The 25551-nt window shown below is 35.1% G+C and overlaps 1 protein-coding gene across 2 annotated transcripts in view; it reads left to right on the forward strand.

Annotated features, from left to right (window-relative positions):
- Window positions 1–25551, forward strand: part of GRIK2 (glutamate ionotropic receptor kainate type subunit 2) — a 515180-nt gene that overhangs the window by 205732 nt on the left and 283897 nt on the right. For both annotated transcript variants that reach the window (XM_032215939.1, XM_032215938.1), the window contains exons 2-3: window positions 3808–3984; window positions 6099–6356. In XM_032215939.1, the coding sequence (XP_032071830.1) occupies window positions 3808–3984; window positions 6099–6356 (435 nt within the window). The remainder of the gene's footprint in view (window positions 1–3807; window positions 3985–6098; window positions 6357–25551) is intronic.

Consider the following 25551-nt stretch of genomic DNA (forward strand, 5'->3'; position numbering starts at 1 on the left):
CTCAACATTCACTCTAGCAACATTGTGGAAGGTGTTGCTAAAGTTAGACAAGATGTTTAATTCTGACTCTGCCTCATTTTTATGATAAGTGATATGATTAGATTAATATGTTTTTCAAGTTTGAGGACTAGCAATCAACTACTAGATGTTATTCCCTACCCATATTCAGAGATATTTTGAAATCAGTGAATTACTGTCATTTATGAAATTGTAATTCAGCTCATTTAATTAAACTCATTATGTTGCAATTGACATGAAATGGCCTTCTGCCATGTTTTAAAAGGTGCAATTTCTCAAAAATTATTAAACAATCCTTCTGCCATTTCAGCAAAATCCCATCCAGAACTCAAATGATATTTTAATCAGGTCCTTTCAACCATCTCTGTCAATTTCTGTTTCATTTGGGTGTTGGCAGTAAGTTGTGGTAGGTAGATTTGTAGTTACTGTTTGTTTTCCAGCTCAAAATGATGTAAATCAGAATTGCATTTAACATGTGCCTGCAAAACATGGAAATCTAAGATGGGATGGATTGGTCCCTCTGACTCTTGATATGGGTTTCTAGCAGCTTTCCCCTTAATCAGTATTACTTCTGAGGAGAGCATCTTTGGTGAACACTTCCATCAGCTACATTTTCCCAGTGAAGTCCTCTCTAGTACCAAGTTACTAAGAAAAATGTCTATGGAGATTCTCAGTCATCTAGGTCATGGTTAACCCAAAGGTGCTTTTTGAAGAAGCAACTGGACTTATAATCCTTGCAGACAGCTGGTCATTTTCATTCTTTTAGAGCATTGTTGAAACCACTTGGAGGTTTATTTGTGACCTCTTGGTGACCTGAGTAATGCAAATGGGTGTGGAGCCTTCTTGGAACTGCTGAAAGGACTATGTTGTAGACTGGAGAGAGATGATGTCATATCCCTCCCTCTCTGTTGAGAGCGGGCTGTGCAGTACACATTAATGAAGACAGAAGCCTTAAGATTGAAGTTTACAGAAACCCTCCACACACAGATCAATGTTTACAATTTGTTTCTCACCACTGACTGGAGCACAAAATGGGACTTATCAGAAGTCTACACCACTGACCTGAAGGCTGGTCTATCAGCAAAGATGGAAAAGAAAAACAGCTGAAACTTATCAAGAAAGTTCTCAGAACATGTGGCTATCACAAAATAAGTTTTCTAGGAGCCTAAAATCAAGTTCAGGGATAGTATGCATCTATGAGGCTGCAAATTTCCCACTTATATGTATATTAGTACATCATAAATCCCTGGCGCAAGATCCTTGGAGCAGTTTTATTGGTAACACAGCTGCATTAATGTTGTGCATGAACGTTAATGTCTACATGTATAATTCTTGAATGCAGGGAAACATGCAGTCTAAAACAGAAAAAGTATGTGCAAAGCTAACACTGAAATTGAATTAAAGTTTGCCAGTTTTAGATAAAGGGATCACTTTAGTGAGCTAAGTGCCAGTTTTGTGGGTGTTAATTTTCAAAATTGGTAGTGGAAATCAAATATCTCCCACATCTAACTCTTCACAGCTGTTAGACAAAACAATAAAATAAAATAAACCCCAAACCTCAAAGGTTTGTAAATGTGTTTTATATTGGAAACTTTATTGCTTCCTTTCTTATTGGGGATCTATGCTGACATCTTACTTAGTATATTAATAAGGCTATTATAAATAAGAAAAAATACTGTACGTCTGTAAGATAATTCATCATATTTGGATTCATCAATTAGTTAATTTTTAGAAGGAAATATGTGGTAGATTGGGGGGCTTAGAAGTATCTCTTCTCCCCATATATTTGTATTATTTGTATTTTTTAAAAATCCATTAAAGTAACTCAAGAATAGATTATACCATCAGTAGAATCAAGAAGTATCTGTTTATATGATTTGTACTGTTTTAGATTGTAGACAAGGGGCTGCAGTGTGAATTCCCTTTCTAAAATATTCTTCTGACAATTCGAAAGCATTTTAAAAAGCAAGATTCCACCTGGTTGAAAGATATTCAAGAATATCATCAGCAGCCTACAGGTGTCTTCATCTGATTTTTTTTTAAAAAGAGGCTTGGTTCCTTCTGTTAGAAATGTGCTCTAGCTCTTGATCTCCTGAATTAAGCAAAGTTTGTATGGACTATTAGACGTTCTCAGAATCCTTTCTTGAATTATTCACCCCTGATTAGGTTGTATCTTATGATGACATTATATTCTTCTGCTATTCAGCTGTCTTTTTTGTTGCATAATTGGCTTTTCTTTGTGGAGAATGTAATTGGTTGTGTCTGCAGCATAAGTTGTAATTATCATTCTTAGAACAGAATAATGATTATTTTGAAGTTTTTCTATCTGGATATTTAGCATCTTGTCCTAATTCTTGAAACACAGTGAGATCTTAATCAATTCCATCTTAAGTGGTTAAACTTTTATTTTTATCAGCTTACAATGCTATTTGCAGCTTTGATGACACAGAAGTTATCAGAGGAACTTATGAAACATTCATCTTTGCTTCTACATCTTGATATTATTTGGTTGTATTATTCCAAATTGCTTCAAGTTTGCAGCTTTGATGTAAATAAGAAGGTTCTGAATACAACATGCAATCCTGTTTTTAAAACGCCTGTGAAGTTTTCTTGTTGTTCAGAATTTATCTAATGAAGTGAAACAGTGAGATATTTGGCATGGATAAAAGAAAGTACATCCTTAATCCTTGAAATCTGATGGTACAAGTTATAAGGATGGATCTTAACTTAAGCAGTTCAAAAAAGAGTTAGAGAAGATAATGTAATCATCTGTCTCTGAATACTAATTGCTCGATGATATGGGCAGGAGAAAAGTCTTGTACTCATTACTTGTTTATGGACTTTTCACAGATATCTGCCTAGCTTTTCTAAGGATGGAAGCATTGCTAAGAGGATTGTTCTGATCTTGTACAAATTTTCTTATCTTCTAAAAGATAATGCAGATATCAAATGAGTAATCTTTAATCTGATAACGAGGGAGCAAGGGAAGTACAGTTAACCATAGTGACATTCTGGCCACATTGAAAGCATTATTTCATATTGTGACTCACTGATCTTTTCTGCATATATGCATGTATGCATTTTTTTTACAGTACTTGCAGTTGACAGATATGGAAGTCATGAATTGACTCCTGCCCTGTGTAGAAATTATATGATGGATGAAAGGAAGGGTCAATCTCCAGTACTGTTAACAGAATAACAGAATTGGAAGGGACCTTGGAGTCCAACCCCTTGTTCAAGCAGGGGATCCTGTACCCATGATGGCGAACCTATGGCACGCGAGCTGTTGCCCCAGTTGAACTCTGCTGAGCATGCACGTGCACCTTCCGCTGGCTAGCTGGTCTTTAAGTCACTTCCACACATGCACAGTGGGTGGGACATGTGCAGGGTGGCCACACGTGCATGCACGGGGGCTGAGCATGCATTTTGGGGATTTGGGCATACACATTTGTGCACGTGCGTGTGTGCTTTGGGCAGTTGGTCCAGAAAAGGTTAGCCATCACTGCCCTATACTATCCCAGACAAGTGGTTGTCTAGACTCTTCTTAAGATTATCCAGAACATCTGAAGGCAAGCCATTCCACTGGTTAACAGTTCTCAATGTTAGGAATTCTTTCCCTAGTTCTAGGTTGCTAATCTAGGTAATTATTTCTATGTAACTAATCTCTCCTTGATTTGTTTCCATCCATTGGTTTGATCCATTGGTTTATTTTTTCATTGCCTTAGATGTACTTCTAAGTAAAAAAAAACAACGATCTTGATGTCTCTCTCTCTCTCTCCATTTTTATAGGGGGTATTTTTGAATGCGTGGAATCTGGTCCAACTGGAGCAATGGGAGCAGAAGAATTGGCCTTCCGATTTGCTGTGAACACAATCAACCGAAACAGAACCCTGCTGCCAAATACCACACTAACATATGACACTCAGAAAATTAATCTCTACGATAGTTTTGAAGCATCTAAAAAAGGTATGCTTTAGAAAGTCTTAGAGTTTGGTTAACAGTTGTCTAGGCAGTCTAAACATTTAATAGAATAAAGAGGCAAGCAAAGTCAGAAAATCCAGAAATCTGTTTAATGAGAGTTCACACCAGGCCAGTGTGATCAAAATACATCTCAGTGAAGTGCCGCAAGGTGTGTTATAGTTTCTACCACACATCGGTGGTGCAAAATGCTAAACAAGCATTATTCATTCATTCTTTATAACAATCTATAGATGGCCTGCCAAAGTTCAGTTGTAGAAGGAAATGAGAAAAATTGAACTTTTCTGATTCAGAAAAATTTGTGCAGTCATGTTAATCAGCCTGTCTCTTGAGATCATCTTGAAAAATCCCTTTTGTGTAATTGAAGCTTTTCGAAGCCGTACAGTTATATGAATGAAAAAAAAATCATTTTACAGATGCAGCATTTAATATGTGAAATTTCCTGCATTCTAACATCATCCAAATAGTTTATAAATTTATTGAATAGCAAAATCCAACCTTGGAGTCCTGTGTTAGGCTGTTTGACATTCCCGCTTGACATGGAATCATTGAACTATGATTGTTCAACCAACACAAAATAGAAGGGAAAAAGCAAAACATAAAAATCCATGCATTGTCAAAAAAAATTATCAGGCATTATTTTAAAAGCAATAAAAGTACAATTTAAAAAAATGCAAAACAGAATAATCCATTCTTTGTGAATGGAAGTAGTTTAGCTCTTTCAGGGAAATGGAAAATTTTTAATTTTAAAAATTCTTTTTTCCCCATACTTCAGATTTCAAGGTGTTCCAAGAATTATACCAGCTTCAAGGAATATTTCCATAGGCATAGTGTAGACTACACTATGGCCAGAGAGGGGAATCTGTTGAAAAACTGCCCCTCCAGCCATGCTAACAGAAGTCTCTGTTTCTCATAAATGGTGCAACATTACAGCCTACAAGCCCCTGGCTATCAAATCTATTATTACCTGCAAAAATACAGATAGCAGACATCAGCAAAAAACATGATTCACAATATGGCTACTCTTTTGGAGATTTCAAAGGATGCAGTGGCTCAGTTGCTAAGACACTGAGCTTGTTGATCAGAAAGGTCAGCAGTTTGGTGGTTCAAATCCCTAGTGCCACACAAAAGAGTAAGCTCCCATTACTTGTCCCAGCTTCTGCCAACGTAGCAGTTTGAAAGCATGTAAAAATGCAAGTAGAAAAAAAGCGACCATCTTTATGAAAAGGTAACAGAGTTCCATGTGCCTTCAGCATTTAGCCATGCCAGCCACATGACCACGGAGATGTCTTTGGACAGCGCTGGCTCTTCAGCTTTGAAACAGAGATAAGCACCACAAATCAGTTTCTTCCTCTGCACCCACATGTCCAATCAACACACCATCCCAGATCAGCACATATGTGCGATGGGAACCTTTACCTTTACCTTGGAGATTTGAATGTGTAATTCTGGAATCCTATACCTAGTGGTTATTTAGATTTTTGCAGATAACCAGGAGCAAAATGGAGCATTATAATACAATAACTGGAAGAACTGAATAATGATGCTAGGGTCAGATTATTATCTATCTATCTAGGGAATCTATCTATCTAGTCTCAATGGGTTGACAGTGACTCAGTGGCATGGAATCATAATCATTAATAGCTCTGTATGAACCTATGTGGCTGGACACTATATTTTTCATTTAGTGCCTTCTAGTCAGTTTTGACTCCTAGTAACTGCCTGGGCAAATCTCTGCAGGGTTCTTGATAAAAAAAAATCAGAAGTGATTTGCTATTGCCTCCTCTCTAAGACTGGGAGAGATTGAATGGCCCAAGGTCGCCCAACTGGATTTATGCATAAGGCAGAATTTCTAGTTTGATGTCTTAACCTTGGCTCTCTGATCATGAATTAGATGATAAGTAAATATAGCCAGCCAGCCAGCCTTCCTTCCTTCCTTCCTTCCTTCCTTCCTTCCTTCCTTCCTTCCTTCCTTTCTTTCTTTCTTTCTTTCTTTCTTTCTTTCTTTCTTTGTCCCTCCCTCCCTCCCTTCCCCCTGAAAAGAGTTTAAATATTAGCCCTTATTCTTTGTGTAATATGAATTGTATTCATCTTTTTTTCAGCTTGTGACCAGCTCTCATTGGGAGTAGCAGCTATCTTTGGCCCTTCCCATAGCTCTTCAGCAAACGCAGTGCAATCCATCTGCAATGCACTGGGGGTTCCACATATACAGACCCGCTGGAAGCATCAGGTTTCAGACAACAAAGACTCATTTTATGTCAGCCTTTATCCAGATTTTTCTTCACTCAGTCGTGCCATCCTTGACCTTGTGCAATTCTTCAAGTGGAAAACTGTCACAGTGGTTTATGATGACAGCACAGGTAAGCACAACTCTGGTACTTACATATGTGGATGCTTTTAATGCAATATGTATAATCCTTTAACTAACCTAAGAATTACAGCTTAGTGTATGTGATTAGTTTGCCTGAAAATACAATGAGATGTTGCAAGCTTTAATATTAAAAGATTTTACATACATTCCTTCTGCACAGAAAGCTATCAGTTAAGTGTGCTGTTCTGTATATTTTATCTTCATCCAGAGAGAAAAGGAGAGAGAATGTTTCACCATAAACATGTTTATCTAGGCATCTTGACTGAAGAAAAACATATGAAAATTTCATGAGAGCTATCTTTTGCTATTTCAGCTGAAAAACAAATCAGAGAGAATTTGTAGTACCTTCAGTAGTATCTCTTTTATAAACCACCTTGTAAACCTAGTTGTTTACATTTTATTGAAAGATTTATAATTTTAAACCTGCAATTTGTTTTTATAAAGCAAACAGGTTCTGACATACTTATCCATTGTATTGAGAGTGAGGATCAGGCAGGGAATTTCAAAATATTCAGTCACAAAAGGAGTTCCAACATGGAAACACACTTCTCCATTGGCTATGTACTGCCATTGACACAACTCTCTGTGTTAAATACAAATGTAATTGAAGAACTATCTCTGCCCATGGAAACAAAGTTCCACCCATGGAGTTCTATTTGGCTTGAAAAAGTTCTCAAGTTCATTGTGGAGATACCAAGCTAAATACTTCTACCAACTCCATACAAACCCCCCTCCCAGTTTCTCCCAGACTAAGTGTGGCAGTCCTGAAGATCCAAAAAAGATCCAAAAGATGGCATCCAGGGCTGACAGTAACCTGAAAATGGGTTTACTTTGTGTTCTTGGATTAATGTATCTGGAGATCTCTTCTAGGTTGAGGGTGATGTAGGAAAGTAACTCATATCATTGATGTTATAATTTTTTGGAACATTTCTGGGTAATACAACACAGAGACAAACATGCGCATGCACGTGCGCACGTGCGCACACACACACACGCGCGCACACACACACACACACTCACCCATACTCATAGACACTGAATTTTTTGGAAAGACCCCTTTGGCCAAATCTTCATTTTTTTTAATCAGTAAAGCTTACACATTGTATCTTATATTAACATTGTAGTATAAATGCTTTAGAGGAAACAGATTGTTATAAACAATTTATAGATCTGAGCATGGCACAAACCTGCACAGTTAAAAACTGCTCTGTAGTCTGAGGTGCAATATAAATAATTAATAATATTAAATAGTCTGATTTATGAGCATTTTTTATTTCATGTTAACCACCTAAGCACCTGTTATGGGAGCAATAAACTATAGTTATAACAAAGGGTCTTTATCTGTTATGCTATTTTATTTTTAATGAGTATCTATTCAACACTATTCATCAACTCTCTGAAAATGAGATCTTACTATCAGGGGGAACTGGCTATATCAGTGATGTGCATAAGATCTGAAGATATATTTCAAGAATATTGGCTCTGCAGAGAAGGAAAAGTGTATGGTATTTTGTTCATCAACAGATTTGTCTGTACTTTTGTACAGTATCTGTATTCCATTCTGATATTTTCAACACCAGATGTTGTCAACAACAAAAATACTATCCCTAACAAGCATTTTGCAAATCTTTATGGTGAGAGATCAATTGGATGGTCATTCATGAATTAACAATTCTTGTTTATGGTTTTGTAGATACAGCTTGTGTTCTAAAGGAATCACATAAGTAGAGTATCGAAATTCTTGACAGAAGGACCTTAAATCGTCCTCCTCCCCCTTCATCTTAGTTTCCCTCATTGAGGATTAGTGAGGCAGAACTTTGAGCTAAAATTCAAATTCTCATCACAAATATCCATAGGATATTCACTGAAGAAGTTATCCTTATCCTAAAAAATGCTGCTTTTGTTTAAATGTAATATCATGATGAAGCTCCATGAAAACAAATATTAGCTGTTGTCTACTATAATTCAGGTGCAATGTCCTTGTTTTCACTAAAATCAACATTGAATGACAACCAGTTTTGACTTTAAATCAATGGCATGAAACTTACTAGCCGATTTTTGTCCTTTCTCAGCCTTGGGAAGAAAGCCAGGATAAACCACTTCTGAAATCTTTTTTTAAAAAAAAAACCTGCAGGGATTTGTCCAGGCAGTTTTCAAGAGTCAACATTGACTTGTAGGCATGAAATCAATCAATCAATTGAAAATAATGTTGTATAATTCTTCTAATTGGATGGCTTCTTCTCTTGAAGTTAATGCTAACTAAATTTAGATGTAGACTATTTTTTCACAGAAACAATGTGAATGTAGCATATTTATGTCAATGTGGCTAGGGTTTTGCTCAGGGAGGAGCAGGGGAGTGAATTCCTCAAATTGTGTTGAGAGATTCAGCATGTGAAATATGTCTTTTTGCACTGAGCAGTGGCTCCTGCCACATAAATGTTTCCCATTAGAGAGAGGTACATTGTCTGAGAACTAATTGCTTCATGTGGCACACAGGCACACAAAATGTGTGAGTGGTATGATCTCCAGAAGCTGTCACTACAATGTGGTTTTAAATGTGAGGAGAGAAAGGAGAGAAACAGAGAGAGGGAGAGAGATTTTACAAACGTGACTGGATAGTAATAATTGTGTATTTAATTTTAATTTAATTATAATCAAAATTAATTCAGATATAGTTTTCTTCTCTAGCAATTCAAAGACCAAGGCCTGACTTTAGCCAAGTAACAGTTGTATCCTTCTGCTATAAATGGACCACATTTAATTTATCATGATTTGCCCAAAGTAAAGCGGTACTTTATTTTTTTTAAGGGAAACTGCTTAATTAATTACATTGAAAGGATTTACTCATATATTTTATGACAAGGAAAGAAAACATGTATGTTTTTTTACAAACAATCTCATGTATGTAGCTAGCTTCTGAGTCTGAAAAATTAGTTAAACTTAAGATATTGAAATTATCCCCAGATGAAATGTGCAGTCTAAAATTAGTTTTATATATATATAGATGAAACAGTGATGTACACATATATGCAGTGGTGGGATTCAAATAATTTAACAACCAGTTCTCTGCCCTAATGATTTTTTCCAACAACCAGTTCAACAAACTGCTCAGAAAGTTAACAACTGGTGCTCCCAAAGTGGTGCGAACTGGCTGAATCCCACCACTGCATATATGCATGTGTGCACACATAAACATCAGACACATGGAGCAACTTTAAATCTATATGCATTAACACTAAAGTCTCACATTGCAGATGTTTTATCAAAACATAAATGCATGTCAATCAAGATGCAAATGAATTGAAGAAATATAAGTAATATGCTTTGGCATGTCAATTTAAAAAATCCTTGAAGTGAGGCCCAAATATGAATGAATTTAACTGTCTAATTCCCGCCCAAATCAGTTTTGTACCTGTCCATTAATATGTATTCATGTTATTTCAACATGAGTCTGTACCCAAAACATTAATTTTGTGTTTTTTTTATAAAATATGCTTTCTATACTCCTTCAAAGACATATTTTTGTACACATTTTTCATCAGATTCACATTTTATCTGTATTTTATTCTCAAATGCACCTTATTGTTAGATACACTTCAGTGCATCATCTGATTAGAAAACCGTACTTAAAAATTGGACTGTGACTTCCAGGAAATCATTAGTGAAGGAAAGATAGTTCTGCTGAGAATAGAGTTGATGACTGCTATGGACTGAGGAGCCAGTGAATGAACTGGCTTCTCAGAATTCCTCTCCGTATAAGGAGAAGACTTATATTCAGAGGTGATATTCAGCTGTTAGTCCAAACCAGTAGCAGAAATTGTGCCCACCTTCTCCTGCTCTATGCTGTCCTATTTAGCCACATTTTAGGGGACAGGTGCATGTGTGGAAGGTGCATCTATGAGCAAAGCACCTGCATGGGAGGCTGGGTGCATGTACGGAAGGGGCACACGTGCACACAAAGTGCGTGCCCGTGGCGAACCACTGGTAACAAAATGTGAAACCTATCGCTGCTTGGATTGCTTACAATTGTTCAAAAAACTGTTTCTTGGGAGGAGACCATAAGACAGTGATCTCTGGTAGGTTTAGATATCTGGAAGACAATGGATTACCATCGATGCCAAAGCCACAATGGGCATCTTCAAAAAGAGACTGGTTTGCTTACTTCTTCTCTTAATCGCTTCTCTGGAAAGTGCATGTTAGCTGCTTTTAGAATATTAGGAATCTTCAGAATAGAAAATTTCATTACCCTGGGTGAGTCTCCTTCAATCCTTAGTGAAAGACATTTTTATGCAAGTTTGAGGACTTCAAGAAAAAATCTTATTTCTGAATAAACAGCAAAAGGGTGTTCAGAATGTTGAACCTGGAAAGTTTTAAATGGATTATGGGAATATGAAATGAGGTTTGAGATTAATTACAAGAATCCTTCCCGTGAGTGGTTTAAATTCTATAAAACATGAAGATTTTGAAATTAAGTGTGAAAAACCTTTGCATGTGAAAATTCTGCTGATTAGGGGAAAAAACATGATAAAATGGGACTTTGAATGGATACTAGAGGAAACCAATAACTAATAATTTAAGGAGAAGAGCTGCATCAATACAGAAAGGAACAAAATAACTTTGGAAGAATTCAAGGACATTTGGGAACAATGTACTCAAATATTACTTTTAAAATTGTCTGCATTCATAAAACTGGATTTAAAAATGGCTACAGAAGAGGAGCAAGTTTTACTGAACAAGATTGAGCCCAAGGCTTATTCAGATGTGGATTTTAAAAAGGACAGATTACAAAAATGATATGGAAAAAGATGCTACACTGGACATGCAAATGAAACTGACTAATGTTTTAATAATTAACAGAAATACGCAAATAATAAACCAGAAGAATGGCTTACTTATTTTGGATTTACGAAGTAGATGTGTTAAAATTTTGAAGAACTTTCTGAGAAGAAATGAAGAGAAAATGAAAAGAAATCAAGTTCTGGGAACCATTTAAAGGGATTAAAGGTCAAAGGGAAGGAATATATGAGCTTTATATGATCAAGGTTAAAATATATACATTACTGTTTCTGGTAACTCTTATTGGATTTTTGGCTGAATGACAAGGTTTCAAAGATTTGTTTCTATACAAACAATTAGAAGTGGGAAGCAGAGATTTTTTATTGTAGAGAAAGTGATAAGTTACTGTTTTAAAAATAAAATAAAAAGTATAAAATTTACTGTATTTATTTATATATTCATTACATTCCTATACTACCCAGCTCACCTAAGTGACAAATTGGTTCATTTGATTAAGGTTTGTGTGTGTGAGTGTGTTTTATTTCTGATAACTTTTAACGGACTTTTGCTGATTAGAACAGAATGATAAGGTTTTAAGAATTTGTTTACAGATAAGATATTTTTCTTTATTTTTCTTTATTTTTTTCAGAACTTTTTTTTTATTTTCAAGCAAATATCAGGTACCTTGATTAACATAAATCCTAGATGCTTACAAAGAAAGAAAAAAACATAGAAAATATGAAAAAATATCACTACAATGTAAACAAAGAGGTACAGTACTTTACTAGTGAAAACTTACCTTATATAAAGAATACACCAAATTATAAACTATTGCCATTAAGGTAAATCATAAAAATCCAATCAAATTCAATGAAAACTGTGGTTCCTGGTTTTGAAATTTCATTACTTTGATTGGGAGCCACCCAGAGTTTCTTTTAAGATGGGCAACTGTGAAATCAATAACATAATTAAATTTTAACATTATGATTTTTTTTTTGAAATCGGAAATGAAAAACTGATCATTGTTTGGACAACTTCTTCAGCATTAGGAAGAATAATTTTGATACATATGTGTTGATCTACCTCAAGTCTAATGCCAACTACAGTATATATAATCTTCCATTGTGATCCTTGCATTGAAGCTGAAATGAATCTACCGAATTTCTCTAATTGCTTGTAGGCTGTATGTGATTACAGTATCCCAAGCTTCCTTTAATCCATATGATGGTTCTCCTATTTCTGATTGCAATAATAATCAATACAAATTTGAGATTTTTCGTTTTGGTTATTCTAAATAATGAAATATTAAATTCCCAAAATTGTAAGACTGTAATTGCCAAAGATCTAATATTTCTATTGCCCATAAAGGATTTAAATTGATGCCAAAAAAGCCATTCATTAAGTGATAAATGCAGTGTTACTATAAAAATCATTTAGTTCATAAAGATTTCATATTTTCAAAAATTTAATTTGTGTCAAAGTCTAATCCTGGTCTAAAACTATTAACAAAGAAGTTAAAGGAGAAACATCCTTTATCAAAACTATGCATTTATTCTTCCAAATTTGAAGCATTGTTTTAGTAAAAACATTTTCCAACTATTTTATCCTAGAAAAAATGTTTTGGATTAAAAAAAAAGACACTGTTATCAAGTTATTTGATTTTAACATAGTTTCAATTTGAATCCATTCCTTGGAAGAATCTTCGGTAATAAATCATAAATCCTAACCTTGCTTCTTGATAATATATTAACAAATTTGATATATCCTAACTGTATTGTTTCTGAGATCTATATAGAAGCCTCTTAATTACTCTCATTTTTTTAGCTTAAAAGCAAAAGCTTTTTATTTTTTTTTCTCCCTCCACTGTCTCAAAACCTATTGATAACTGATTTCTTTCATGCAAAGCATTGCATAAAAATAAAAATTAGGTATTAAAATTTCTTTAAATTCTTCATAAAATCCTCATGGCCATTGTCAGGGCTAGTAAATTTTCCATTTGGAATAGCTTTAAAAAATACAGAAATTTCTGAAATAAATAAATAAATTATTCCGGACCATTTGTGGGAATATTAATCTATTTAAATATTTATTTAATATTTATTTATAAATACATGAGATATGAAGAAAAGATCCTCTGTTGTAGTATTGCAGAAGGTGATAAGTTACTGAAATTGTATTTTTTATGATGGAAAGGGAAATAATTTATTTCTTTATATATCTTTTCTTTTTTTTACTATTTTTTTCATTTTTACATTTTTTTCCCTCTGGACTTTTTCCTTTTTTTATATTTTTCTTACTTTGTGTTAGTTTTTAATCTTTATCTTTAATCAAAAATATTATTTTTTGTAAAAGAAAAGAAAATTGGCAAGGTGTGATTTTTTTCCCAATCTAGACCACAAGAAATATTGTATTTCAGTTATACTCTATTGTCAATGAAAATGGGCAATCCACTGTACGTTACTTGTGAAAATCATATTTTTTTTTTAAAAAAAAATCTAGGAAACTGAGATCTATATATAGTCTTTAAAACTGCTGATCAACTCATCACAATCTGCATTCTGCAAAATAATTTTCAAAAAAGTTTTTAAAGGCAAGGCTTGAGCTCTTACTGCATTTTAATGTTTTTAAGAAAAGTTTAAGAAATAATAAATGACATGCAGCTTTCTTCTCAAATTTCTAAAATAAACAACAACAACAACAAAACCCTAGCTACATGAATTAATCTTCTCTAAGCTGAAAGGCGGAGATCAGCTCCATTCTAAAGAGTGCTTTGTAGGCATTAAAAGTTTTGAAGCTAGATTTCAATTTCAACAACTGTGCATAATATAAAAAACATAATATCACTTTAATTTGCATAATGATTACTTGCTCTTTTTTTTGCTTACATCTGGCGTTTACTGTACATCTGTTAAGGTTTTAGGTAGAATCTAAATATCATAATGAACTTTTATCTGCCCTACATATCCTACATTTTTAATCCTCCAAATCTTCAGAAATCCATTCAAGCTATAACAGAGATGGCCTTAAGAACTGCTCATGACTACATAAAAAAAATAAATAATAATTCTCAGTGTTACACACATGCTCCCAGATTTGACTTATGGTCATTCTCTCATACACTTACCATCCTGGAAAATAGCCACACCAAAATCATACTTACTCACATCCTCAAATTGGTTCCTTCTTAATTACTTCCCCTAAGAGAGCTTTTCCTGACTTTTATCCACTCTGTTTACTTGCTTTTTCATCTTTAGGTATGGCAGTTTCATCTTAGTTTTATGAAGGAATACAAAAAAACAGTACTCCAGCTACTCCTCACTCTTATGAGTGTACGAAGTATTCCTTTCAGGCAGTGTTTCTCAACCTCAACAACTTGATATCTCATAATATCAGAATTCTCCAGCAAGCATGCTAGCTGGGGATTCTGGAAATTGAAGTCCACACAACTAGAATTATTGATGATGAGACACATTACTTTACAGGATGGACTGTCCCAGCATTGGGTGGACCAGCTTAATTTGACTATTTGGGAGTGGTGCAACAGTGTTGTTTCAGCTGGCAAGCACAGTACAGTGGTGGGATTCAGCCAGTTCACACCACTTCAGGTGAGCAGTTTGGTGAACTGGTTATTGGAAGAAATAATTAGGGCAGAGAACTGGTTGTTAAATTATTTGAATCCCACCACTGGCACAGTGTCTTAACCACTGAGCCATCACATCCTCACTGCCATCAGTAAAAGGAGAGAAATCTGAGACTCTGGGGTACAATGATAAGGTGGAAATTGCCTTCAATAAGGAAATCACATCTCATACCTCCAAAAGAAACTGCAATACTGTCTTCATTTTGTTTCATTTGGAACAGCAACCCATGTCAAGGACATTGATAAGTCCTCTTACAGACTCATGGAACTGAAACTCTCATGCTAATTTGAAATTACAGCTGCCCTTGAATGTGGAATTTGGAGGAAATTCCAAAGATGAAGGAAAAAGATTCCAGTTTAAAAAAATGCAGTTTTTTTTTTTAATAAAATGTTTTTAATCCATACATGTATTCTGATAAAATAGTATTTGGATTTTATGAACAGGAAGTGTGTAGGTGCAGAGTTTATGAATGATTTCATTATACATTCTCACTTCATTATCATGGTCTGAAGCAGCACAAATCAGTGTACATGAAACTGACTATTACATGCATACATTTCTTTGGAGTAATGTGATTTATGACATCAGATTTTATTGTAATAAATGAGAATTTTGATGATTTGGTGCAGAATCAGTTGATCTATATTCCATGTTTTGGCAAATGAACGATACTTAGCCAAGAGATTTAGTCAAAGAATAGCCTGAAGCTCCTTGTCTGGAGCTTCTTCTTAGCATGAATTCACTATGAACAGAAAAGACAGGACAACATAATTATTAGATATGTTTTTATATCCAGATAGAGTGTAAATCTTTGCAAAGTTGCCTAGCTATAAAACTATAAGCTACAGTAATAGGAATACAGAAAAAAGGCAATGCTTCTTTTTCTAGAAATGAGATTGATTAAAAGCAATTTATGTTGGAGTAAGCTTAAATATAAATGAGGACAGAACTTTCAAACAGTTGTAAGTATAACAGTGTTATCTTGTAAAGGACTTTAAATGTTACTTTTCCCACATGACCAGGGTGCTCAATAGAAGGAACTGTAAAATACACTACCAATAAATAATGGTTTTCAATCCATTTTTACAAAGTATAAGAATATTGATTCTGGGGGCATTATTATTTAGAGTATGTTTTGAGTAACCTTTGCAGTAACTTCAAGGGCAACACAATTAGTAATTATTTACAAAAGCTCATTATTGCATGGTGTCCTTCTTTTAATGGAAACTGATTGTTTTATTAGTTGTGTATTATATAATTATATTTGTTTTTCAGTCCTAAAAAAGTAGAGAAAATTTATATTTTAATTATTGTTCCCATGGTTTTAACTTCTCTGCATTAATAATCTCTCAAGTTTGTGAACATTAATTTGATTTATGCTTAAATATTCTGCTCTTTTAATCCTTATAATTCATTTAACAATTGTGGAAACTCTCAAAGCAGAGAGAGCCTAACCTACAAATAACAAACATGTAATCCATGAACTTGAATATAATTAGGGTTCCTTGTCTAAATAAAATGATGAGTTGTTCATTTTTACAGAATCTCATAGTAAGTGTATTTGCTTGAATCTCGATGATAAAGCATCTAGATATAGCTGTTTTTTAAAAAGAAATACAGTGAAATAATTGTAATAATATGAATAATATATCTATCCTGTGTGTACCAAAAATTGGCCCTACAGGCAATTTAGTACATAAATTAAATTAAGTGTTCAAATTGTTTGCCAAATTTTTCTAAACACTTCCTTACTCATGTGATGCAGAGCCTTTGAACATTCCTAAGTATAGTTTTTTCTGAGGAAAACAAAATAATTAAAAGGGTGTAATTGTGTATGGAGGGCTGACTTTTGGTACTCTATATTGTGTATTTTTTAAAATGGCAATGGAATCAGAGATAATTTTGCAGGATTGGAAGTTCCTGGCCATCTAGAATTCTCAGGATCTCACCATTCACCCTGTTGGATCAGTTGCATTCCAGTCACTATAATGCAACAGTCCCCAACCTCTGTGGCTTGGTGGCCCAGCTGGGGAGGGGTAGAGGGAAAGTGGGCTGTGTGAGTAGTTCCCCTTGTGCAAGCCCCTTTGGCTGGCATGAGCAGTAAGGTGGTGTGCACGCATGCAGCTTAACTTTCGTGAGTGGTGGGCTGGCACGCACACATACAAGTGCCTGCCAGCTTACTGTTCACACAGGTTGAGCTGCACGCCTGTACACATGCACTCCAGCCAGCCATTCATGTGGCCCAATTCGAAACGGGCCGCGGCCCGGGGGTTGGGGACTTGTGTTATAATAAAATGTTTATGATTACAATGACACTTTGCATTTATGGACAGAACTAAAATTCAGTAGAGGATATTTTATTTTAGTATTTGTATTTTACAAACCTCTAGGCATCCATTTACCTGAAGAAACTCTGGGCAGTAAACAGAATGAAAACACAGTACACTAAAAATAAAAAAGACCATTTATAACATTGAGGCTCTGATAAAACTCATGTATATTCATCAATAATCCCAGGCCAGCTGTAATAACAGCCTGGTTAAAACAAAACCAGGCCTTCATCATTTTCCTGAAGGTCAACAGAATCAGGATTTTCTGTCTCTCAGGTGGGAGAGCTTGCTCCATAAGGCAAGCACCACAACAGAAGAGTTAGGCTTCTTAGGTCCCAACAGGCAACATTATTTTATAGAGGGAAGCTGGATCATGCCTATCCAATAAGAAGTAGTAGACACCAGTGGCAGTCAGGGATTAATCTCTAGTTCGCCCAGCCTTTTACAAGCTAAATTTTCAAGAGCTAAAGAGGTTGCTAAAGAAGAAGAAAGGCATTTTGCTTGAAAAACATGTGTTGGCAGAACCGACAAAAGGCAAGGAATAATCATAATAGAATTCTAGTAGCATACTGTAGTTGTAGTGTTATAGTAGTCTAGTAATTAGTAACAATACACTCATAACCATTCACTCATTGCACTTGTCAATAATTTGAGATACTGCAGGAGTAGCTGACTGCACAGATAAACCTTGATAATCTTGACTGGGTAGCCAGAAAATTAATGAGTATGAATGATGTCCTAGACCTAGACCTTCGTAGCATAGATTATATTTTTCAAAAAAGACTAATGGGTAAGGACATTTACAGGTTTACAAAAAATGTAAAGGAAAAAATAAGATCTTAATGATTGCATCAACAGAAGGGAAAAGTATTAAAATAATCTCAGAAAGGACATCTACTTTGAAGATATGGCATATAAGCATGACTATAAAAAATAATAGCTTGAAATGAGATTAGAAAATTGGAAAACCAAAGCATCCCATATTTTAAATACACTTAAAGGAAATCAGTCAACATCAGAAGAAGGTGGTGGTTTAAGAAAGGTACATTAAAAAGGGAAATGGAGGAAACGGGTGGGTTTTTTTTTTCCAGTCCAAGAACAAGCACTACACACAAATACCATCAAAGCAAAAGGAGAAAATCTCAATTTGGACAGTAAATACCAATTGTGCTGAGTTAGGAATGAAACGATTGACCATATAATAAGCAGATGAAAGTAAAATCACAGCATTTCATAGATTATATAAGAAAGGGCATGAACAAGTTGAATGGGTACTACATTGGAATTCATGGATATCAATACTTATCAATAATAATTACTGAAAACCTGAAATTATATTAAATTAATTGACAGGTTAAAAAAAGAGATTTTAAATTTCAGACTGCTTGACACCTGAGACATCACACACCAAACATTATTGTCATTGTGAAAAACCATGTTTGGTTTATTGATGCAGCCTCATGGAAGAAAGGAACAGAAAGCATTATAAAATATTGATATTTGCAAATAACAGATTGGAAGCATTTGAAGAAGTTGACAATGTACCAATAGTTATTGGAGCATTAGGTACAATCCAACACAGATTTCTTTAAAAAAGAATTTGGACTGCTTAAATATGGAACAACTTAAAAGAGCCCAACTACAAACAAAGACTCTATGGGGATATCTCATACACAATTAGATGCTGTTTTTGCAATCTCGAAGCCCTTAGGTAGGGCTTGAATCAAAAAGAAGAAAAATGACCAACATTGGCTGTGACATATAATTAGTAGAATTGGAGAACATAAATAATACAATACAACAGTTTAGTCATTGAATCTTCTGAATTAAGTTTAAGCTTTTAAATGGTTTTAACAAGAATCCCATGAAAATTGTGCACAATCTGCTATCCATGCAGTTGAATGTGTGGGAGAAAGTCCCCCCTCTCCTTTATATACAATGGAAAACTTGAATCAAGGATGATATTCAGCAGTGAAAGAAAAGATCTCATTGATAAGGAAATGAGAAGTTTCATAAAAAGCAAAGAGAAACATTAACCTCCTCAAAATAGGTTGTTATAAAGACAGATGTGTGTATTATCACTTCAGGAATTCTCATTCTGAAGGGCCCCAAGGCATTTGCTTAAAAGGTAGTATCTGATGCCATTGTCTTTATCCATCCTAAATGGACAAAATTGAATGGATTAGAATGGATTATTGCAGTTTATTTGGCCTTGGTTTAGCACAGTGTCTGAAAACATGAATGCATGTTAAGTGTGCCCAATAGATAAACCCATTCATTTAAGTTTGTAAATTGTGGTTTAAGGCTGCCAAGGTTTCAAATTAAGTGTGGCAATTAAATCTCTCCACTCTACATTTCAAGTAGACAGAGAAGGTTAGATAAGTAGATTTATTACTGAAATTTTAGAAGCCATGTATGTGAAAAAAAGTTTTTCATATGAAAATATCTAGAATTCTTGCAATTTATGTAAATAAATTGAGCCTCTTCTTTCCTTTTCAGTCAATGGCTATATACTGTATCTCCTTGTTTCCTGCCCTTGAATATTTTTATCCTTGGTCTTTCTTTACAAAATGGTTCTGTGTGAAGGGAGAATACAAGATCCCTACTTAACCAGTTTCAGTCCTTAAAGGGGCTGAAAATGTTGTGTTGATCCTATTTTCTCCCTCCCCCCTCTCTCATACACAAATCACAGCATTTGGTTTTTTATCATTGTATAAATAAAGTTTGCTGTGCAATTGCAATAATCACAGCTCAACATATGATTTTGCTGAACTGGATTATTTCATGTTTCGTAGTTCATATTTCCTCTAAATATTGAACCACTTAAAGAGTTTATTTATTTTTAACATCCACAATAGCAGGTCCGTTTTTCTCCTCCTTCCCCCATACATGTACAAAGCAATTTTTTTATGTGGATGTCAACAATTCTGAAAATCATTGTTTCCCCTCTATCAGCTTCCATCTCTGAAAATGTTCTCATTGGGATTCAGCTCCCTTTTGTGTTGCATAGTGATAAATCCTCATCCTACACATTTGGCAGTTTAGGAAACAGTTTTCAGAATATGCATTCAGCTAACAACTGTCATATATTTTACTGTCAAGGCTATTTTGCTGTAGCATCTCTTTCAAGCATGCTTATTAAGGTTATGCATAAACTAATGGGAGTTTAGATCAACCCTTAGTCATTGGTGCCATGCATTCATCCTGTTTTGGCCTGCCGTGGCCAGAGGAGCTGGCAGCAGAGTCAGACAGTGAGGAGGTTGCGGAGGAACATGGGCCAGGGCTGAGGGCTGAGGAAAGCTCAGACGAGGGCTCTGCGTCAGAGGCAGAGAGGGAGCTAGATAGCAGCGAGGCAGAGGAACAGCTGGAGCCTGTTCCCAGTGTGCACATGTGCAGAGCTGCCAGAAGGCAAGAACAACTAAGAAAGCAGGGTCGACTTAAGAGTAAAGCCACACCTTGTGATTGGACCCTCCTATGGGAAACAAAAGAGGAATGTGTACTGTAAATAAAAGAAATTTTGCAGGAACCAAGACTTTGCTTCTTGCTTTTTAAGGAAGCTGGATCAGAACACAGCCAATGACTTACGCTCCAACACCACTCTAGTAATTTTACAGGGGATATACTTTGAAATGCTGAAAGAAAAGCTGCTGGAGAATGTATGATTTTTGAAATCTAATGGTTTTATTATTTTAGCATAGTATAGTGATTTTAGAATTTATCACCTCCAGAGTCTCCTTGTTACAGTTCCTCTTCTGAAGAATGCTCAGAGGTTTTTTTTTCTTCTACTAGTACTCATTTTAATACTCAGTTTTCAAAACTTCTGAGAAGTTTTTGGGACAGCATGTGTGAATGACAAGTCAAGCAGGGTTAATTTTCAATTCTGCCTCACTTTTGCTACTGCAATGAATAATAAAATTAATAAGATCACGTGAGAGCCAGTTTGCTGTAGAAGTGAAGCAGTGGTGGGTTGCTCTTACCATCTCTACCAGTATGCTGATCGCAGTCTGTCCGTGCACAAGCCTGACATGCACTGTGCATGCACCTGACATGTGCTGTGCACTGTGCGTGCATGCGCAATCCACTGCCCCTGCGATACCCAGCTGCTTGTCAGGGGTGCGTGCGTGCTTTTGCAGTGTGCCTTTTGGCATAAAATACAGCTATAGAGCACGGGTGGGCAGGTGGGCTAAACGTCCCACCATACCGGTAACCTCTCAGCTGCTCCAGGCCACTATTAGTATGGCCGTATCGGTCAGGACCGGCAGCAACCCACCACTGAAGAAATTCTACACATTCCTTAGGTATAAAAGCTGTCTGGATGAGTTTCAGATAGTTATCCTCTCTCAGCCCAACCTATCTCACAGGGTTGCGAATCTGAAAAAAACAGAAAGCTGGAGTATTATGTATACAGGATATGCCTGCTTGAGTGGAGCAATTTAACAAAGGAAGGATAGAAATATAATAATAATTTAAAAAGTCAGATCTTCCTTCACCACTTTCCCTGGAGGAATTTTGCATGAAACCTGCAAACTATTATAATCACATCTAGAATTGTTTTACAATTAGCTTACCTTGATTTATTATGTTTTGTTCTAATTACTCTGGGTCTTTCAACTTTGTACTTCAGTTTTCATTGTACCATTCATTTTTTTAAAAGAAACATGCTCTTACTGGTACAATTATCCCCTGATTATCTGATGAGTTTATCTTATTACTGTCTATAGTTAGCACAGCATGCTTAAATACAGAGTACCTTTTCTGTTGGTTACAGGTTTACCATTTATTGTTTTTGTGGACGATGAGTCTTCTAATAGCCCTGTATTTATTTATAAATTTATTTTTTAAAAAAATATGTCTACCTCTGGAGAAAAGATAGGACTGCCAAGCAATTAATAATATTAGAAAATGAAAACTCAGGCAGATAAAGGTGCATTGTCAGACAGTTTTTAAAGTACAAGATGCTAATAAGTCCCAGTGCCATTTTTAGCTCTACTAGTTGACTGAATTAATGAACAAATGAACTGAGTAAGAAAGAGTAAGGAAGAACTTTTTCAATTCTGACATTCCAATTATGAAACAGAGAAGTTGGATTAAGGTATAATATGGCTACTTTCTTTTTCTCCAAGACTCAGTTTTAAACTGTATTTTTCTTATTTGCATAATTAACTTGTATTTGATTGTCAGCCTTATTTAAATTTAGCTCAGTGTTAAGTTTGTTCAGATCAACTAATACAGGTGACATTCAAATATAAACTAATCAATAACCATTGATACCTGCATTATGATTACAATTCCCATTCTTCTCGTGAGCATGAGAAATACACAGGAACCACAATTACATTTATGTTATCTGTTTATTTTCTACCACCAGAGTGGGGTGGGAAATAGATGGAAGACTTAAATGGAACATATTTTCTAGGAAATGAGAAATGCCACCTGGGCTGAAAAGTTTGAATACTTTCAGCAAATTATAAGATATTAATAGCTTTTCTTTGTTTTTAAGGGTTTGATCTTTGGTTTACTTCTTGATTATAAAATACAGGACATTATAGATTCATGATGAAACTTCTTGTAAAATACTTCTAGGACCATTCTCTTGAATTATAATGTTTTTTACCTTTCTGAGTGCAATGTATGAATTAACCTCTTAACTCAATGCTTACCTAGTGTTATGCATGACCCATTTACCCAACAAACCAACCAAAGATTATTTTTTTAAAAAAAGATTAAACAATATTTTTAAAAAAGATTTAGTACATATATGAAATCTGATTTTTTTTTCTCCTTTAGAGAGAAGACAAATGTTCAGTCTTATCATTTATTGGTGCAGCTTCCTTTTAAACTTCTTGTTAGCATGCTATGTTTGCTCAAATTCTAAATCCTGTACCTTAGCCTACAATACTAATAATAAATATATTTATTTGGCCAGGATATATTGTATTAAACAGTGAGATTTTCACTTTGCATGAAGAAGGTGCCAGCTTCAATTCCCAATGTTTACAGTGCTGGAATAGTTTGAAATCCTAGAAAACAGTGTCAATCACTTCATATAACACTGAGCAAGTTGCACCAATGGAATAACATAGCAGAATGCAGTCTCCTTAATTCCTACCTATTCTAGTGTTTGTTCATTTCTTCTTCTCTGTCATTTCTCTTTGTCTTCTCTTATAGCTTTGAAGAATTCCAATGTTCCATGGTTGGCAGAATTCTATTAAATATTTCCAAGATGCTCTTAGAAAACTCTACTGAATGTTTATAAATTAAGTTCTTTAAATAGATTTCAGTGAGGCATTCTTACAGATTCATTGATAATCCATTCATGTAGTCAACATTTGTGAACAGTTAATGCATCACCTTCTGATGATGGAGTATAAGGGTAAATTTCTGGGGATGAATTTGTAGAACACAGTTGATAATCAATTAGTGATAGGTTGATTTGTTATTCTTTTCTTCTTCCTCTTCACTCTTCTTATGTATTCAGCATTAAACATCTTAGCAGAAAGGATAGCAGACATAATGCAGGAAGTAATCTAGCATCAAAACATGGTAATTTACAATCCTGCTTACCTAGTTTGCATATTGGGACAAGGTTATGCTTATTATTTTATTCCTGTTTTGTTTTATATGATATATAGTTAGATTAATTTAATTTCACAGTTTTAAACTGCTGAAGTGAAATTGGAAGCCAAGTCTCATAGGTGATAATCAGAAGTTCTGGGGCTGGCTCATGTTTGCTGTCACAAAATTGACTTTACTGGCATCATCTTTCTGAATTATTTGCAAAATTGTTTTTCTATAAAACCTGTTCAAGGATTATAGAAACTGGCCTTTAGGAAATCTATTTGCCAGACTGAAAGTTTTTCATTAATATCTGTTTGCTGAATTCCATGTAAATTGTATTCATGGCTCACTTAAAAGCCTATGCACATTCAGTTTTTCTCCTTCAAGGATTAACTTTGAATTCACAAGTATCTGAAGGAAAAAGGAATCATTTGAGCTGCATTAGCAGATGACGTTGGGTTTAATTGGAATAGTCACTTGATGAGTCTTTTGGTTTCTACACTTCTAGTAGTCCTTGATTTACAACCATAATTGGACCTGAATTGCAGTTGTAAGTCATGACAGTTGTAAGTCAAGGCACCCACATAACCTGACCTAATATTACAAATGTTTTTACAGCGATCATGAAGCAAATCATACAATTATAAACCCAAACCCAATCTCCTGAATGGGTATGGGCCAGAACTGGTTTACCTTTTCTAAGGCTATCCTAACTCCAAAGAGTTGTTAAATGACAGGCTGTAAGTCAAGGACTATTGGTAATTGAAGACAGCTATAATGTTTGAATGTTGAATGTTTATTTCATTTGTATGCCGCCCTTTTCCCCCGAGGGGGACTCAGGGTGGCTCACAACTCAAACAAGGGAAGGGGGATACAGACAATTTGACAACACCACAAAACAATACATAATTTAAAAAGCGCAACAATCATACCATTCGAGATAGGGGCACAGTTCTTTAGCCCCAGGCCTGTCAGAACAGCCAGGTTTTAAGGGCTTTGCGGAATCAGGAAGTTGGTTTGCAAGGAATGCATTATGACCCTAGCAGAGAAAATGATATTTATGAAAAGAAAATAAATACTGTGATGCCAAAAGCCTTTTGCTGGAAACTAAACTGAATAACTCTTGCTAAGGTGCTTCCAGGTAATCCATTTTTCTGTAGTCCAGTATTAATAGTTTTCTTAGCATTTTTGTGGTCTCATTTATCAAGAAACTTTATAGTAAATGTCTATCAATTAAGAATGAAAAATATTACTTCTTATTTTTGTGTAGTAATGAGCTAAGAACAGTTCACAGCACTTAAACAATTTATTTACTTATTTTCCTAAATGGTAAAAGCATGGTTTTGGATATTTTTGGATATTTTTACGGTTTTCCAGCTTTGATTTTTATACTCCTACAAATTGTAAGTCACCCAGAGTTGCTTTTTGTAGATTGGATCACCAGCTAATCTGGCTGGATCACCAGCTAATTTGAAAACCATCATGGATCTGCTGTTAGAGGCCTTACAATTTGCCTAGCAAACAAATAGATCAACGGATGATGCTGTTAATATGTCTCTGCACTATATCTTACAACATCTTGAATCTCCAAAGCCCTCTGCAAGGGTCGTCTTTGTAGACTTCAGTTCAGCATTCAATACAATCATTCCAGATATTCTTCTAACTAAAGTAAACTAGCTAGCTATACCTGACCACACTTGTAAATGGATCATAAGCTTCCTAACAGATAGGAAGCAGCAGGTGAAAGTAGGAAAAATCACATCAGATATCTATACAATTAGCACAGGAGCCCCCCAGGGCTGTGTCTGTCTCCACTTCTCTCTATACACCAATGACTGCATTTTAAAAGATCCCTCTGAAGTTTGCAGATAATACAACA

The sequence above is a fragment of the Thamnophis elegans genome, chromosome 4 (genome assembly GCF_009769535.1).
Source record: "Thamnophis elegans isolate rThaEle1 chromosome 4, rThaEle1.pri, whole genome shotgun sequence".
NCBI classification, from domain to species: domain Eukaryota; kingdom Metazoa; phylum Chordata; class Lepidosauria; order Squamata; family Colubridae; genus Thamnophis; species Thamnophis elegans.